This window comes from Cryphonectria parasitica (genome assembly GCF_011745365.1).
Source record: "Cryphonectria parasitica EP155 unplaced genomic scaffold M406scaffold_7, whole genome shotgun sequence".
Taxonomy (NCBI): domain Eukaryota; kingdom Fungi; phylum Ascomycota; class Sordariomycetes; order Diaporthales; family Cryphonectriaceae; genus Cryphonectria; species Cryphonectria parasitica.
The window spans coordinates 3,277,288-3,293,992 of record NW_024468915.1 but is presented as its reverse complement, the minus strand read 5'-3'; the positions used below and the strand labels follow the sequence as shown (position 1 = coordinate 3,293,992).

General features: G+C 54.0%; 4 protein-coding genes across 4 annotated transcripts; 2 read left to right on the top strand and 2 right to left on the bottom strand.

The window, feature by feature from the left end:
• Window positions 1-226: 226 nt before the first annotated feature.
• Window positions 227-2,641, top strand: M406DRAFT_342051 (homoaconitase; the record flags this gene model as incomplete). Its single annotated transcript, XM_040921729.1, has 2 exons — window positions 227-253; window positions 536-2,641. 2 exons carry the CDS (start codon window positions 227-229, stop codon window positions 2,639-2,641), a joined length of 2,133 nt encoding a protein of 710 aa, XP_040773927.1.
• Window positions 2,642-4,138: 1,497 nt separating this feature from the next.
• M406DRAFT_294734 (uncharacterized protein) lies at window positions 4,139-5,287 on the bottom strand (the record flags this gene model as incomplete). The annotated part of the gene is made up of 1 exon (XM_040919153.1): window positions 4,139-5,287. One exon carries the CDS (start codon window positions 5,285-5,287, stop codon window positions 4,430-4,432), a length of 858 nt encoding a protein of 285 aa, XP_040773926.1. The 3' UTR covers window positions 4,139-4,429.
• Window positions 5,288-9,964: 4,677 nt separating this feature from the next.
• M406DRAFT_357646 (uncharacterized protein) lies at window positions 9,965-12,225 on the bottom strand. Its single transcript, XM_040923734.1, has 3 exons — window positions 11,975-12,225; window positions 11,471-11,761; window positions 9,965-11,248 (listed from the first exon to the last, which is right to left on the bottom strand). Exons 1-3 carry the CDS (start codon window positions 12,104-12,106, stop codon window positions 10,892-10,894), a joined length of 780 nt encoding a protein of 259 aa, XP_040773925.1. The 5' UTR covers window positions 12,107-12,225; the 3' UTR covers window positions 9,965-10,891.
• Window positions 12,226-13,449: 1,224 nt separating this feature from the next.
• On the top strand, window positions 13,450-14,399 carry M406DRAFT_45444 (family 61 glycoside hydrolase; the record flags this gene model as incomplete). The annotated part of the gene is made up of 3 exons (XM_040924275.1): window positions 13,450-13,521; window positions 13,607-13,964; window positions 14,083-14,399. 3 exons carry the CDS (start codon window positions 13,450-13,452, stop codon window positions 14,397-14,399), a joined length of 747 nt encoding a protein of 248 aa, XP_040773924.1.
• Window positions 14,400-16,705: the final 2,306 nt, after the last annotated feature.

Here is a 16,705-nt window from a genome sequence, read left to right as displayed (position 1 = left end):
ATGCCCCATCTCTACATGGGGCCCCAGCTTTGCAGCTAGCGCTAGTTGCCCAAGTGCTGGGTGAAACCCACCCTGAGAAAGTCCTGGCTGACGTAATAGTCCGGCTTCGCAACAACTGCATGGAAGAAAAAGAAAAAGATGGAAAAGTAGAAGTTATTCATGAGACTTGAGAATGATCAATTCTGGAAATGACCATCCTGAGGTACATACATGATCGCGTTTCCCAATGACGCACATGATTCCTCGTAGATCAGTAAGTAATAGAACGCATCCTCTTCTCAATCATCTTTTCAAACAGCCAGCTCCCTCTAACTCCTCACCAAAGTTCAGGCTTCCTCCTCGGTTGACTCCATCTGTCGGCCTCTTGCCGAGGAGGATAGTTCACCACCACCAACATGGATTGCGTCCGCTCTCCTCGACATGCCCACCCTCCTCGTCTTGCCGAGTAAGCTCCCTGAGCACGACCACCGCTTCCGTACGACCTAGAGCATTCGGCGCGCAGTCCAGGAACTTCTCTTCAATCATCTCTTCCCAGAAGCAGCCACCGCAGACCCTGACGGAGAAGATCGTACAACGATATGCCATCGGTCTTCCTGAGGGAAAGCTCGTCAAGAGCGGCGACTATATCAGCATGAAACCCGAGTTCTGCATGACCCACGACAATTCATGGCCTGTGGCCCTCAAATTCATGTCTCTAGGAGCAACACGCGTCAACGATCCGCAGCAGATCGTCATGACTCTCGACCACGATGTCCAGAACGACAGCGAGTCCAATCTGAAGAAGTACCGGCAGATTGAGGAGTTTGCGAAGCAGCATGGAATCGACTTCTATCCAGCAGGACGAGGCATTGGGCACCAGATCATGGTGGAGGAAGGATATGCATGGCCTGGGACGATGGTCGTTGCCTCGGACTCGCACAGTACACACTACGGCGCGGTGGGCTGCCTTGGAACGCCTGTCGTACGAACAGATGCTGCTAGTATCTGGGCAACCTCGCGAACCTGGTGGCAGATCCCGCCTGTCGCACGGGTGACACTGACAGGAGCACTGCCAGAAGGAGTGACGGGCAAGGACGTGATCGTCGCATTATGCGGACTGTTCAACAGCGACGTCCTGAACCACGCAGTCGAGTTCACCGGCTCGGAGGAGACGATGGCAAGCTTGCCGGTGGACAGCCGGATGACGATAGCCAACATGGCATGTGAATGGGGGGCGCTCACCGGGTTGTTCCCTATCGACCAGACACTGAAGAGCTGGCTGCAGCGCAAGGCGGAGGAGGCAACATCGTACGAGACGCGGACCACCCGAGAACGTATCACCCACCAGAAGATCGAAGAGTTGTTTGCCAATCCCCTCACAGCGGACAAGGGCGCTTCCTATGCCAAGCAGCTCTATCTCAACCTCTCTACCCTCTCGCCCTACGTCTCGGGGCCCAACTCGGTCAAGGTGGCAACGCCCCTCAACGAGCTCGTCCAGCAGAACATCAAGATCAATCGTGCATACGTCGTCTCCTGCACCAACTCTCGTGCTTCCGATCTTGCCGCGGCCGCCAAAGTCTTCAAAGACGCCGCCAAGGCGAACCCAGGCACTACTCCCAAAATTGCCGACGGTGTCCAGTTCTACATTGCCGCGGCCTCAGCACCTGAGCAGGAGGCTGCCGAGGCTGCAGGCGACTGGCAGGCTCTGCTCGATGCTGGTGCGCAGCCACTGCCCGCCGGGTGCGGGCCGTGCATTGGCCTGGGCAAAGGGCTTCTGGAACCCGGCGAGGTCGGGATCAGCGCTAGTAATCGAAACTTCAAGGGACGGATGGGCTCTCGAGATGCCCTCGCCTACCTGGCGAGCCCCGAAGTCGTTGCCGCCAGCGCTCTCAGCGGTATTATCTCTGGCCCAGGGGCCCACCAGGTACCAGCAGACTGGTCTGGCGTGGAGTGTGGATTTGGCACCGGTAGTGAGCCCACTATGGAGCACGAACTTGCCGATGCCTTGCGGCAGATGGAATCTCTGATGCAGTCTGTCGAAGGTAGTGACGACGACAAACCCGCCGTCAAGATCCTGCCGGGCTTCCCCGAGATGATCAGCGGCGAGATCCTCTTTTGCGACGCCGACAATCTCGATACAGACAGTATCTACCCTGGAAAATTAACATATCAGGATAACGTCTCCAAGGAGGACATGGCACGCGCCTGCATGTCCAACTACGACCCCGAGTTTCACGGCATCGCCAAGCCCAACGATATTCTTGTCGCCGGCAGAAACTTTGGCTGTGGGTCTTCAAGAGAACAGGCTGCGACCGCGCTGCTCGCAAAGCAGATCCCCCTAGTCGTGGCTGGGAGCTTTGGCAACATCTTTGCTCGGAATAGTATCAACAATGCGCTTATGGGCCTCGAAGTCCCCCGTCTCCTCGAGCGCCTGCGTGCCCACTTCTCTTCCACTTCGGGCCAGGCCGCTGGGCGCCAGCTGACGCGCCGGACGGGCTGGACACTGACGTGGGACGTGAAGCGCAGCCTCGTCAAGGTCACGGAGGGTAAGGGTGGTGAGACCTGGACGGAGCAGGTCGGCGAGCTGCCGGAGAACGTGCAGGCTATCATCGCAGCAGGCGGGCTGGAGTCATGGGTCAAGGGAGAGATTGGGAAGTCATGAGCACGGAAAACGTCCTGAGTAGGCCAGATGGAGGTGGCGATCTGGAGACTCGGTTGACAAAGAACATTTAAGGGACGGGATTCAGGGCATTAGCCCTTGTCTAGCATCTAGCTGGCGCGTAGGCCTTGCATTGTAATGGATCATCAACCTGGTGCAGATCTCGTGCATGTTGAATAAGAGACACGCTGATCAGGTCAAACAGGAGCGGTGTAGTGCAAAAAAAGATCAGCCTTTCACGCTGTATATAGTGTTAGATATCTGGATGACAGGCTGGAGGAAAATGGGCTTCACGGACCATCTGGATAGAGTCTGCTAATAGAGGCTAGACAAGAGAAGAATGCTCTGCCAGAAGCAGAAAAGAGGCGGCAGGAACAACAGAATCCAAGACACTGTTGTCGAACTAATACACTTATTCTGCCTGCTATCGGGAGACTTTAAAACTGCCTGTCACCTGAGTAACAGGTCCTACTGGACATAGATAGTGCATATGAACAACCCAGCAAAGAATAAGTAAAAACAAAAACAGAAAGAGAGAGAGAGAGAGAGAGAGAGAGAGGGAAAGGTAGAGGGGTCGCTCTCTCTGTTCTTGAATCCTTCTGAATTATTTATTAGGGTAAATGTGTATTTGTTGATCCATAAAAAAAACATTGCAGTCTGGATTAGAATCTACTATGAATCTTAGAAGCAAATCCAGTCACTAGCAACCATGCACGCACTGATACGATATAAATTATGAATGCTTAGTGCCCAACTACCGAAGAAAGTGAACAAGATAGAAAACTTATACTACACATACGCTCTTTGATAATCACTTTGCCTGCACTGGATGACATTAGCAATTCATAAAGATGTAGAAGTAACAAGAAGAAACATGCAGCATCGAATGCTGTCTATGTAGAGGGCAAGACGTTGAGCATGGTCTGGCAGGCGATAAACCTGACCAAGCCCGTCTCCATCTACATGTGCCAGATCAACGCGACCAATCTACAACCTTGTAAGCTCTTGGAACCAATGATGACATAGAAGGTGTGTTTCTCATTTCTATTCTTTTCTTCATGTTGTCTCTGCCCTCGATGCCAGGGGACTGACCTTACAGCTCTTATGTATTTCAATTAGTTTCTTGTTTCTTCTTTTTTTTTTTAATTTATTTTTATATACACACCAATGGCCCAAACCAAAAGTACGCCAAGAGAGAAGTATGGCACATACACTGTGGCCCTATCAGCATAATGCTAGTTATACTACTGTAAGCAATGACAACATGCAGCAGCATATAGTTCAACGAGCCTGCCACCGATTAGCGCAGCAGAAGGCCCCTCACGGAGCTCCATGCGCCTCCAGACGGCGTGTTGTAGATGGGCTCCTCCTGAAACGACCCAAGCAGAGCTCTGTTGTGCAATCAAAACTGCGGAATAGTTAGTTTACAGTTTACAAATTTAGGAATTTCACAAAGCTTCAAGCTTCACCCAAGATTAGGATTTAAGGAATGTGTTCTCATCATTTACAACCATCTATCTCATATTATTTACAACCGTTCCTCCTCGTATATAGCTATGCCCATGTCGTAATGGGTCTTTTTTCGTGTATATGAAACAAAAAGAAAAGAGCGTGGTATAATAATGCGCTGAGAACCCAATGAATAGCCAACCATTATCATGATCAAAACACCAACCAAGAACAGTAATAACCTCTTCTTCTGCTAGTCCAGACCAGCAGCGAAGTTGTGTGGAAGACCCAGACACCCTTATTTACTAATTCAATCTTTATCCGTGGTGGAGTCGACTGCTCTTACTCCGTCTTGAGGGCACGGGCAAAGCGGCGCTTAGCCAGGTTGTACTCGATGGCGCGCTTCTTGGCAGCAGGGCTCTGGGTGAAGGCAGCTGAGCCTCCAAAGGGACCGGCCAGGGCGCTGTTCTGCATGCGGACGATACAGACGTTGCTGGCGCCGCCGACGGAGCCGGAGCAGGTCATGCCTGCGGGCATCTGGACGTTGACGGGGAAGTCGGTGGTCTGAGCAGCAGAGAGGCCACCAATGCCGAGACCCGGAACGTTGGTGCTGACCTGGGCGTCCTGGAAGGCGGAGGCGTCCTGGCCTCCAGAGGTGGCATCGATCTGGGCGGTCAGAGGACCAGCGCCGTCCTGGTTGACCTGGTGGAAGGTCATGGCGATAGTGCCGTCATCCTGGGTAGTGGGCAGGCCAGACTCGGCAGCCACACCGGTGGCAGCCTTGACGCCCGTCTCGCTGGTGCCCGAAGGGGTCTTGGTGCCACCGTTGGCAGCACGAGGCAGGTTGGCGCGACGGGCCATGTTCTCGGCGTGGAGGGCGCGGGCGGCGGTGACGGCGGAGCTGTTGGCCGAGGCGCCGTCCATGAAGGTGGAGATCATGGTCTCGGCATCAACGGGACCGCCTCCGTTGGTGCGGCCCAGGGCGGTGGCCTTGGTGGTGCCGAGCTCGGCGCTGCGGATGATGGAGGTGTCGGCCTCAGCACCGCAGCCAGGCGAGGGGCAGTCACGAGGAGTGCCATCAGCCACGGAGAGACCAGGCAGGTTGACACCGTTGGAACCCTGCACCTCAGTGATGACACCGTGTGCGAGGACGTTGGTAACAGCAAAGGCCGCGATGAGGATAGCTGAAGAGTACTGCATCTTGAAGGAGAAGTTGGTGGTTGGGTATTAATAGAGAGAGAAGGAGAAAGAGAGGAATTATTAGACTTGAAGAAGCTCCAGGCTCTTTAGTATGAAAGAAGGGATAATAGAGGAGAAAGGTTGAGATGAGATTACAGCACTGCTGAAGTTGATGGAACTTGTTGATGATGAGGGTGATGAGAATGAAGTAATGACAAGTGAACGGGAGAGGATGCCGAGTGTCTTATAGAAATTTCGGATGCCATGCTTCTCGCCCAGACCTTGGCCTCCACCTGGCAGGGCTTGGGAGTTCTTCTCGGCGACGACATGCTCGTGAGTTGTCTGTGTGTCTCTTTGTTGCCCTCCCGATCTCTTCCTCCTCCTCCTCTCTTTCTTCAGAGTTCAGGTGAAGCAATGATCCGACGACGCAACCGCAGCAGTGAGAGTGGGAACCTCTCACAGCAGGAGAGGGGACGACCCGGGCGCCTAGACTTTAGACTGTGAGAGAGGATGGGATGGACCTGAAAACCAACGAGGAGGCAAGAGTGAAGATGAAAATGAAAATAAAATTAAGCATAGGTGCCGTTTCAAGGTTGCGATTGGCCAAAACCTGAACAGAATTGATCTAGACAAGAGAGATAGAACGAATTAGAGGCTGGGGCGACAAGGTTGGGGGAGAAAGAGGGGGGGGGGGTGCGGAGGGAACGAAACGTGAGGCTTAGAGTTTGACATTGTAGTTTTTCAGCAAAGGGAAAATCAGAAAGAAAGGAGGTTGAAAAAAAGCATAGTCAATAGGAGTGAAGCCGACTCGTCTGATGTTGCTTGCGTTGTTTTGGATCTCTGTCTTGGGACTCGGAGTCAGGGAGGCGCTCGCGCAGGAGGCCAGTGCAGAGGTTGCGATTTGCCAGCACAATGAAACGAGGTCTGTTTAAGCTTGTTGAGCCGCGCAGGGATCTTCATGATCCTCGGTGGAGTTTCTCTGTGTTTTGCCGCCGCCTCGCCTTTCTCGAACTTGTCCTCTTGTGGTCAGGGCTGCGGATAGCACAGACGGGACGCTGTCTCTTGTTCTTTGCTCCGACGACGTCCACGCATCGGTCATCATGTTCAAAACGAGCAAGGGGGGTTCAGCCGCGTGCCAAGTGGGCAGCGTTCCTCCGGATCCCACCTCATCATCATCTGGACTTTGAACGAAGCTGCGGTCGCGACGGCTTTCTTCACTCCGAAGAAGATTGAGTTTCGGGGCGCTGTGATACCTTGAAGCAAGGCTGGATTGCATACTATAGTCTATGATGCAGACCATTCACACAAGCAAATGAAACATACAGTTATACGTAAGCCCCTATGCAACTCTCCTGGGTGCTTTCTCTGCCTGCGCAGTCTCGTGCTTGTGTTGCTTTTTTCTTCTTTGTTCCGGTGTCCGCTCGAACCTAAATGACCAAGCCCGTTACCATGCTGTGTTGTGCTCTACGGTGTATGCTACCTAATGCCAGCAGTCCTTTCTCTCGAGACTGGAATGACATGCCGGCGTCAGCCACCTCTATCTTATCTTCCGCTTAAAGTTGAGTCTTCGCTTGTACCGAAGGATTTAACTCTTTTTGTGCACAGACCATTGTGACATGGTGCCACTCTCCCAAAGAATTCTCTTTTTTTCTATAAGGCAGAGGTTAAGTGTATGTACTGGATGAGATGAGATGATCTATGCTTGATTTAGCGATGGCACTGAGCCATTGGATTCGTAGCCGATTCCGTGTCACTGCCGACGGTGCGATGTAAGGGTGTCGGGAGGGCTGTGGCAATGGTTTCCAGCCTCTTCCTCGGGTATGACCTCAACAGGCAGTTGAAAAAGCAGAGTCTTGGGTTGGAAAGGTGACTGGATGAATCCTGGGACAGGTTGTCATGTAATCAGCAAATTTGGAAGAGGAACTGATGATGATGATGATGGTATGACTTGTTGCTGTGCCCTCCAAGCTCTCTCTCTCACTCACACGCATACATACACACACACACACACACACACACACACACACTCACTCACTCACTCACTCACTCTCTCTCTCTCTCTCTCTCTGTGTGTGTGTGTGTGTGTATGCAGGGCATTTACTAAGGTGGATGAGCTGCTGGTTTGTCGAGTCACGATGCCAAAAAAAAAAAAAAAAAAAAGGTTTGCCACAGCTCGTATTTGCTGATGGAAGAAGGTTTCGCGTACACAGCACTTATGTACGGCGTGGACATACATGGTCTACTGAGTGGTACAGCGGGTGAGGCAGGCTTGTCAGGGTTCCACCGCCTTGCTCCAGGAGGTCTTGCTTGATTCGTGTCAAGCTGCAACGGGCAGACAGGGGCACACGTGAAGGGGGGGAGGGGCTGTGCTCACCGTTTTGTTGCTGTGTTATAGTGCTGTGGGGTACTGCACGTACCATAATAGATGGATCCTTCCACCACAGTGGCATGCTCTGGAGGATCGGAGCGGAACTAAGCCACCCACCTCCCCAGCTTTTCCTTCTCTTGTCCTATTGGAAACCTGACATCCACTCAGCACGCAGTCTGTTATGTTGAGTAACATAGTAAGTATTAGCGAGTCCTCTTATTACGGCCAAAAACAAGAAAAGAAAAAGAGCAGCAAAGGACCAGAGCAGCAAACAGGTAAGTACTTCAAGTTCCAACCCGGATGATTCGGTTGTACATGGTACGGATCTTCACCAAACTTTCTTAGCGAGGGGCGCCCACTCTTCCCTCCGCCCCTTCCCTTACGACGCCTCCCCCTCTCCGCCTCGCCTTTTAGTGAAGCAATGTACCATCTTACGTCACTGCACATGTACGTATTCTCGGGTAGTAAATCATAGCAAGACGTGGACAAGCCAAGCGGCGTGGACCAACAGTAGAGGCGAGAAGCAAACCCACCCACACCTAGGCTCCAGCTCAGCTCAGCTCAGCTCAGCCTGTTGTTGCTGCTGCTGCTGCTGCTACTACCAAATGCCAACAGAGCATAACACAACCACGTTCGCATCAGGTCTGTCTGCCCACTCATAAAGGCGACACTGAGTGCCTACTGCCAAGCTGCAGCCATCCATTTTGCTCCTCCTCCTCCTAACCTCCACAACCAAATTGAACCATCAACTCCCTATCTCATCTAGGCCAAAGTACAGCACAGAAGAGAAGAGAAGATAAATACAAGGCAAAGAGGAAGACAAGAGCAGCAGCAGCAGTGGCAGCCATGGAGACCTTTGGCACCCTGAAGCGTCGGACCACCGACCTGGTCAACAACATCAGCGTTCCCAAACCAGCCATGCCAGCCATGCCCACCGAGCTCCCAAAAGTGCCCCAGGTCAGCTTCCCCTCGCTCTCGGGCCTGTCATCCCATCTACCCAAGATGCCCGCCTGGGCCCAGTCTTCGTCCCCATCGCAGCAGCAGCAGCAGCAGCAGCCAACCACCAGGGCGACATGGGAGCGCATCGACGTACCTTCGATCCCACGCTCTTCACACTCCATCAATGTCGTCTCGGGAAGCGCCTACATCTTTGGCGGCGAGGTCGAGCCCCGCCAGCCCGTCGACAACGACATGCACGTCATCGTGCTCCCCTACAGCTCCGCCGGTGCTGATTGCTACACCATCAAGGCCAAGACCGCACCACGCCCCCAGATTCCCACCGTTGTCGAGCCTCCTGCTGCCACTTCCTCCTCTGTCCAAGGAGGCGACAAAGAAAAGGAGCTCTCCGATGTGCCCCTCTCCGAAGATCAGGTTCAAGAGGACCCAACTGCAGCCTCCTCGTCGTCCTCCTCCAAGCCAGCCATTCGTGCTGGTGACAACTCCCTTGGTGACGTCCCCAGCCCTCGTGTAGGCCACGCCACAGCCGTCATTGGCAACCGCATCTTCCTCTTTGGCGGCAGAGGAGGTGCCGACATGGACACTCCCCTCGAGGAGCAAGGCCGCGTGTGGGTGTTCGACACTAAGACCCACCTGTGGAGCCACCTGGACCCCTACATACCATCGTCTGCCGCCGCCGCCGCCGACGCTGAAGAGCCCACCTCCTTCGCCGACAAGAGACAATTCTTCCCTGCTGCCCGCAGCTACCACTCCGCAGCGGCACTTGACCTACCAAGGGACTTTGGGGATGGTCAGCAGCAGCAGCAGCAGCAGCAGCAGCAGCATCATTATAGCGGCAGTGGCGTTGGCCCTGCTGGGCCGGGCGGAAGAGGGAGGCTGAAGCGGACGAGCACGTGGACAGAGTGGGCACAGGGCGACTCGGAGATGGTCGGCACGCCGCAGAGGCCCATCGTAGGCAACGTGGCGAACAACAGCCGTGACGAGGATGAGGACGGCTACGGAACGTTTATCGTGCACGGGGGCTGCCTCGCTGCCGACAAGGGGGGTCGCGTCAACGACACGTGGGCCTTTGATGTGCGCTCGCGGGTCTGGCATGAGCTTCCTTCAGCGCCAGGCCGGTCTCGTGGCGGGACGGGTCTCACTGTCGCGGGTGGAAAGCTGTGGCGGTTTGGTGGTTTTAATGGCGAGGGCGAGGAGGGTGGCCAGCTGGACTACCTCGAGCTGGGCGTGGATAACGACGTTCACGACCACAGCGGCGGGCCCGAGGTCATTCTAAGTGCCAGAGGAGGAGGCTGGAAGAGCATCTTCCCCAACCAGGTCCCTTCTGCCGCTGCCACCAACCCAGCTGCGAGCGAGGACGACGAGGCAGCCTCATCTCAACCCTTGGCACAGCAGCAGCACCCATCTCAAGTCCCAAGCTGGCCAGGCCACCGCAGCGTGGCGGGCCTCCAGACCGTTACCATCGGCGGCCCTTCTGGGCGCGAGTACCTGCTGCTCACGCTGGGCGAGCGCGACCCGAGCAGCCAAGGGCACGAGGCGGCGGGTAAGTTCTGGTCTGATACCTGGGCGTACGAGCTGCCTCATCCCACAGCCGCGGGTCAGGTTATCGGCATGGCGCAGGGTGGCCTCGATGCGTGGCTTGGGCGTGGGCGGAGCGGAAGCCATTCTAGCTCAGTCGAGGGTAAGTGGTTCCGTGTGGAAGCTGAAGCATACGATGACGAGGATGAGGTTGCGGCGCAGGGACCAGGCCCAAGGGGCTGGTTCGCCAGTGCACACATGGGCGAGCTGGAGGAAAGAGGGGTGGTCATCTGGGGTGGTGTTGATGAGACCAACAAGAGACTTGGGGATGGATGGATCCTCAGGATTGGAGCGGAGAAGAGGGAGCCTTGATGACATTGTCACAAAAGCCTGGAGCTGAGGCAAGATCCAATGGCAGGATGTCTTCCTTTTCCATCCTTTCTCCCTGTCTCTCCTTTCTTCTCTCATTATTTTCGAGGATTACGATCTGGAAATCTAGTCAACACCAGCTTAGCAGACTGACAACAACACCACATGGACCATCGTCTCAATCATTGTCTCAAAACTTCTTGTCTTGTTGAACCCACAGGTACATATCATATTTACAAAGAGGTTGTTGGGGCATACATCCACCTGCGCCCTCCTCTCCCTTTTTACCTTCGTGTCGCTCCATGTAGATCAGATCAAACCCTCTCTTCCTGGCCACACCCACCAACACTTTGCACACTTGCGCAAGTGAAATAAAACGTCTTTTCTCCCCTTGTCTTCTAACCACCCCCTGTCTACAAATCTGACCTCGTCGTCTCCGTGCCCCAAGGTTCGCTCAGCAGGTTTGTCTGGCCGTTGCTGTTCTCACACGTGTCCCGACCGCTCAGGGGACCGGGCTTGGGCACCTTGGCCACGTCGCCCGCAGACTCCTTGAGGGCTGTGAGCAGCGACTTGGTGGTCTCGGGTGTCAGGTCTTCGTAGTAGTCGTCGTTGATCTGCACCATGGGCGCGTTGACGCATGCGCCCAGACACTCGACCTCGATGAAGGTGAAGAGCCCGTCCGGGGTCGTCTGGCCGGCCTTGATGCCGAGGGACTCCTCGATGGCCTTGACAATCACGTCGGAGCCACAGCCGCCCAGCTGGCAGGGTGTCTGTAAGGGATAACAAAGTCTTGTCAGTTTCTTTCCCTTGTCTCATCCTACAAAAGTGCGTTGCTGTGTGCCGCTCTCTGCTCGATACAAGGTTTTACAAGGTTCCATTTTGTATCGATTATATACCACCATCCACACATCCCTCTCTCTCAAGTATCGTTTAACCCCCACTAAGGGCGATAAAATGTCGTGGCAAAGTAGGGCGAAGGGGTCTGGGCTTACCGTCGTGCAGGCTTGAACAAAAAACTTGCCCACGGGGGTCCGGTTGTACATGGTGTAGAAGGAGGCAACCTCGTAGACGCGCATGGGGGGCATCTCGAGGATGCGGGCCACCTCGTTCATGACGCTGATGCTGGTGAAGCCGTGCTGGCGCTGGCCCAGGTCCAGGATGGGCATCACGGCCGCCTTCTTGTATTGGGGTGGGTACCGCTTGAGGATCTCGGCGATGACGGCCTCATTCTGCGGTGTGAACTTGAAGGGGATGTCGGGGTTGTTGTCGGGTGTGTTGCGGTGCTGTTTGCATTATTGCGAGGCCAAGATCAGCTTTTGTCTCTCTCTATCTCTCCTGCTTTCTTTTCCTCTATCTCTCCCTTCCTCATCTTCCTCTTGGGATCGTGGTGGATGGGGGGGCCATGAAGGCCATTGAGGGTCGGCACAGCCCTTGTTTCCGCCAGGAACGGAAGAGACATGCTCGAAAGGGGGTGGAGGACGAGCAATGGGACGTACAACGCTGAGCGAATCGCTCGGTCTTGATGGTGTGGCTGAGAGAGCACGAATCTGTTGCCTTGCTGCGCTCCTCGTAGGCCTCGAGCAGCGAGCTGCTGTGCGGAATACTATGGGCGCGATCCTGCTTGCCATGCTGGGCGCGATTTGTGAGGAGGCAATTGGAACGATTGGAAGGGAACTTGCGACTGGGTTGAAGTAGAGGATGGGAGTTGGGGGGACTTCACGGAGGGCCAGACAAGTCAGTGCATGTCGTCAAGAAGTTTGGAGAGCTGCTTCTCCAGTCCGCCCGTTGCTTGCGAGGCCCACATAATCCTGGTCATCAACCCGAAGCCAATTGGCCAGGTGGGCAAGAGCGGATACCGCCGAGGTGCTTACCTAATCAATCACCACTTACTTCCGATACGTACTTACTTATATAGAGTATTTTATATTTCAATGCAAAGTTGAACTGCCTGTTGTTCAGCTCTTTCGCCTTATCCAGCGTGAAGAAAAAAGTAGTCCATCACCAAGTTCTCGTTATCGAATTTTCACACATATCACCGAAATATGCGCATCTGCAGCTGCTGTTCGGGGACTTAAGCAGTGTGACAAAAGACAGCTGCTACCTGCAGTTGATTCGTTATACGATTTGAAGCCAGTGAAGAGGGAGAGTTTAAGTGGACGACAGCATTTGACTTCCGAGAGATGTCTACAACATATGAATGCCTGTCCGTTCCAGAAGATCCGTCAGACCAGCAACCCGTTCCCGACTGGGGTTGTTTCTTTGGTGGTTTACTTTTCCCCTTCTTCAAGATTCTTCTGCCTAGCTGACATACCTGACGTTACGTATCTTTACTTTCAGCAACTGTTCCTTCCTAGGAGTTCTGGGTGAACGGCTCGTCATGATGTGCCTCCAAAGTGCCTCGACGCTGGGCGGAGCAGAGAAAATAATGCCCGTCCCACGGTTAAACTGTCAGCAAGTCCTCTGGAACCTCCCCTTCCAGAATAAATTGACATTATATTAACACTTGGCATTTGCCATTCACGGTAGGCTGCGGAACGGAGGACCCGGGGAGGAGTTTTGGGTGAGCTACTTACAAGCAACCTTCTAATTAATGCTCAACGTCTTTCTCTTTGGCTGATGTGACTCTGATTGTGTTCTTTGGGCTTGTTGATTAGCACAAACCGGCTCGGGCGGGAAGAGTTTCTTGTGTTATGCAATCATCACGAGACTGGTTTTCGTCATAGGGAAGTCTACATGGAAATCTGGATTTGGAAATTAAAGAATAGAGTGAGTGGTGCTACATTATCTATCTATCAGCTTTTGGCACTGTCATGTTGATGACAAGTCTACATGTTCATACATAATAAAAGGGGACGAGAAGCCTTACTGTGAAGGGGGCCAGCTGGCTTGCCCTGATTTCTGGACTTCATCTCAGCTGCAGTCATAGGCCACAGTGGTCCTTAGCTACTCTCTTGAGTTGTGCGTCATTACGATGAGGTTCTCCCTCCTGGCTACCGTAGCGCTTGGCGCAGGCGCTGCTGTCGAAGGGCATACGATCTTCCAGGTATATGAGCCCCCTATCCTACATACATACAGACTGTTGGTCGTCGTGGCTAGTGATAGTTCCAGGCTGACTGGGGGTTGTCAAGAAAGTGTCTGTGAATGACCAAGACCAGGCCGAGCTTGTGGGCCTCAGGGCTCCCGACAACAATAATCCTGTCCTGGATGTGACAAGTGACTCGTTGATCTGCGGCACGGCTGGGACCACCTCAACCACGGTCATATCGGCCGAGCCAGGTGACAAGATCGGGGCGTGGTGGCAACATATCATCGGGGGGCCGCAGGGGGCCAACGACGCCGACAACCCCATCGCGTCGAGTCACAAGGGACCAGTAATGGCATATATGGCGAGGGTGGTCAATGCGGCCACGTCGCCGCAGACGGGACTGCAGTGGTTCAAGATCAGCTCGGATGGGTTCGACACGTCGACCAAGACATGGGGCGTAGGTAGGTTTCTTCCGATGCGGTCCTCCCCGTGTCTTCCCAATTGGCGGCGATTGTTGATGTTTTGCTGGCTCGGTGGCATTTGTATACCGGTACAAGGCTGACTAGGCCGGCCGTCCAGATGACATGATCGCCAATGATGGCTGGTCGTACCACACGCTCCCCAGCTGCCTGGCGCCAGGCCAGTACCTTCTGCGAGCCGAGATCATCGCGCTGCATTCGGCATACGCCCAGGGCCAGGCGCAGTTCTATAGCAGCTGTGCTCAGCTGGAGGTGGGCGGCAGCGGCTCGACAAACTTCTCGTCGACGGTGAGCTTTCCTGGAGCGTACACGGCCACAGACCCCTCGATCCTGATCAACATCTATGGGCCGACGGGGCAGCCTGACAATGGGGGCAAGCCGTATACGCCGCCAGGTCCGGCTGTAGTGACGTGTTGAAGTCTGGCGACTGTGAGTTTCAACAAGCTTGAGAGACGAAATCTCGGTCATTTACTTTTTGTTCTTCCTTTCTTTCCTGAACTTCCTTTTCCTCTCCCTCTTGAGAGGGTGGGAGCGTTGTCAGGGGTGAGTAAGTAGGTAGTGCTGGGTGGGATTGAGGGGATCGAGGCTTTGCGATATGTACCACAGTTTCTCACTTCCTTATCGCATGCTGCCGACAACTTTGCATCTTAACCTCGACCCTAAGTGCACATGTTTAGTAATCAAGGCCAGGGTGTGTATGTACGCGGTGCTGTATCTAGTGCAAATTAACAAGTGAGAAGAGCCCTTGGGAGGAGGCATTTCAAGGCGACTCGAAATCGAACAGCCGGTATTCCGGCACCTGCAGCCTAGTGCAGCTGGACGGGCTTGTCGTCATCAGCAGCCCTTTTCCCTTCCGCATCTTTTGTAGGCAAGGGTTCTTCCGCAGATCCAGTTCACTTGGCTAGAAGGGGGCCTGCATATCCGAGCCCCGAGGCTGTTTTGTGTTTCGCTTTGGTGCTCGTGCCTTTGCGCCGAACAGCGGTGGAGGCGACAATGCCCGGAATAAGAGCGAGGAGTGGATAAGATGCCGCGCTGATCCTAGCCAATCCTACAGTCTCTGCGTTTGTGTTTTTTTTCTTCTTGTTTTTTTCCTTCCTTTCTCTTCTGTCTTCCCGTCTCTCCCTCTCTTGTAATCATGCGCGGAAAGGAAGGGAAACGATTCGGCTGCTGATAGCGTAACGTCATCGCGCGTCTGCAGAGTCAAGGATCGCAATCTGGGGTGAGGGACTTTTTGTTGTCTCTCTGCCCTGTCCATGTGCATGCAGCCTGCAGATCGGGCAAGCCGTAGTGTTGCCCCTCTCTCACACTCTCTCCATCTCGAATTGCCGCCTCAGCTGCACTGTACCGTCTTGATCGGGAGAACAACATTGCCGTTGAGAGAGAGGAAGCACTTCCAACTGTTTGTGAAATGCCCAAGGAATGGCGTTCGGTGGGGAGGATACGTTGAATGAAGGAATGACCAGCCTCCAGTGACGAAGGAACAATGGATAGACAGTAAATTCCACCATACCATAGCATTCATTGCAAGCATGCTAGGGAGTGTGACATTGATCCAGGCCAGAGCAATTAAATGACGAGATTGTAAATGGAGTGTCTGCCTTTGGACCGATGGGTGGGGAGGACAGAGGTAGATGGAAACACTGCAGGCTGCATGGCCTGATTGGACCATTCCTCAGTTCATCCTCTAAACCCCACCTCACCTGGAGCCCTGGGCCCTTGTATGAGGGAAGGTTCGTTCAGGCCCCCTGGTAGGAGCTGCCTACTGTAGGCCCCTGCGTCTCCATGCTGAACAGGGTACGCAGGTCCACACTGATCAGTGTATCTACTGTTACATGGTACTGTACTCGAAAGTATGCAGCATGTGCCGTACAGTACATGACGCGAACCATTCATTCAATTATTCTCATCGCGTCTCCTCTTCTCAGTCAATAGTAAGAAGCAGTTAAGTACTACGTAGAGTGACAAGTTTCAGGTTCGGTTTGCATCCAATTTGAGCGTCGTATTCTCACACACCTCCTGTCTCCTTTCTTCTATCAGTGCCCTTTTGTACTAACCCGTTTTCCGAGTCAGATCTTTTTCGCCTCTGGGGTGATGTTTGTGGAAACTTTGTCCGCCGTCCTATCCCCGGGGAACCCACAAATCCACCATGAATGATACGCAGTGCCAGTGAGCGCAGAAATACAAGGCCAAACAAGGTACGGTACGGTATGGTAGTCCAGGTCCAGGAAGCAGCCCAAAGTGATGGAGCTGGGCTCGGGGCCGGGGGGGGGGGAGGGTGCAGGGGCTTTGGGGCAATCCCTCGCGCCGCGGGCTCGCCTCGCCGCCTTCTCGCCTTAATAATAACGACGACGAAAGGGGGGAGAAATTCGCGCAAAATACCATAGTACTATGTACGATACTCAATAATCCATCCATAGCACCCTCTCTGTCACCCCACACACAAGCATGACCAAAGAAAAACAGCGGTCACTGACACGTCCGACCACCCATTCCTTGTCCTGTTTCCTCCGCGGCAAGCCTCCGCCTCCTCCACTAACCGCTGCTGAAGATCCCAGGAACGACAGTGTGAATGCAAATGCACATTTCACCTACCCTTCCTTCCCACCCTAGTCGAGGTTCGAGCTCAAGGTCAAGGCTGTGCCTGTGCCGTGCCGGTCCATTGACAAGCTTTTCTCTGCGTCGCTAGCTCGGCCTGGATGGTTGATTGATTTTTGGCCGACTCC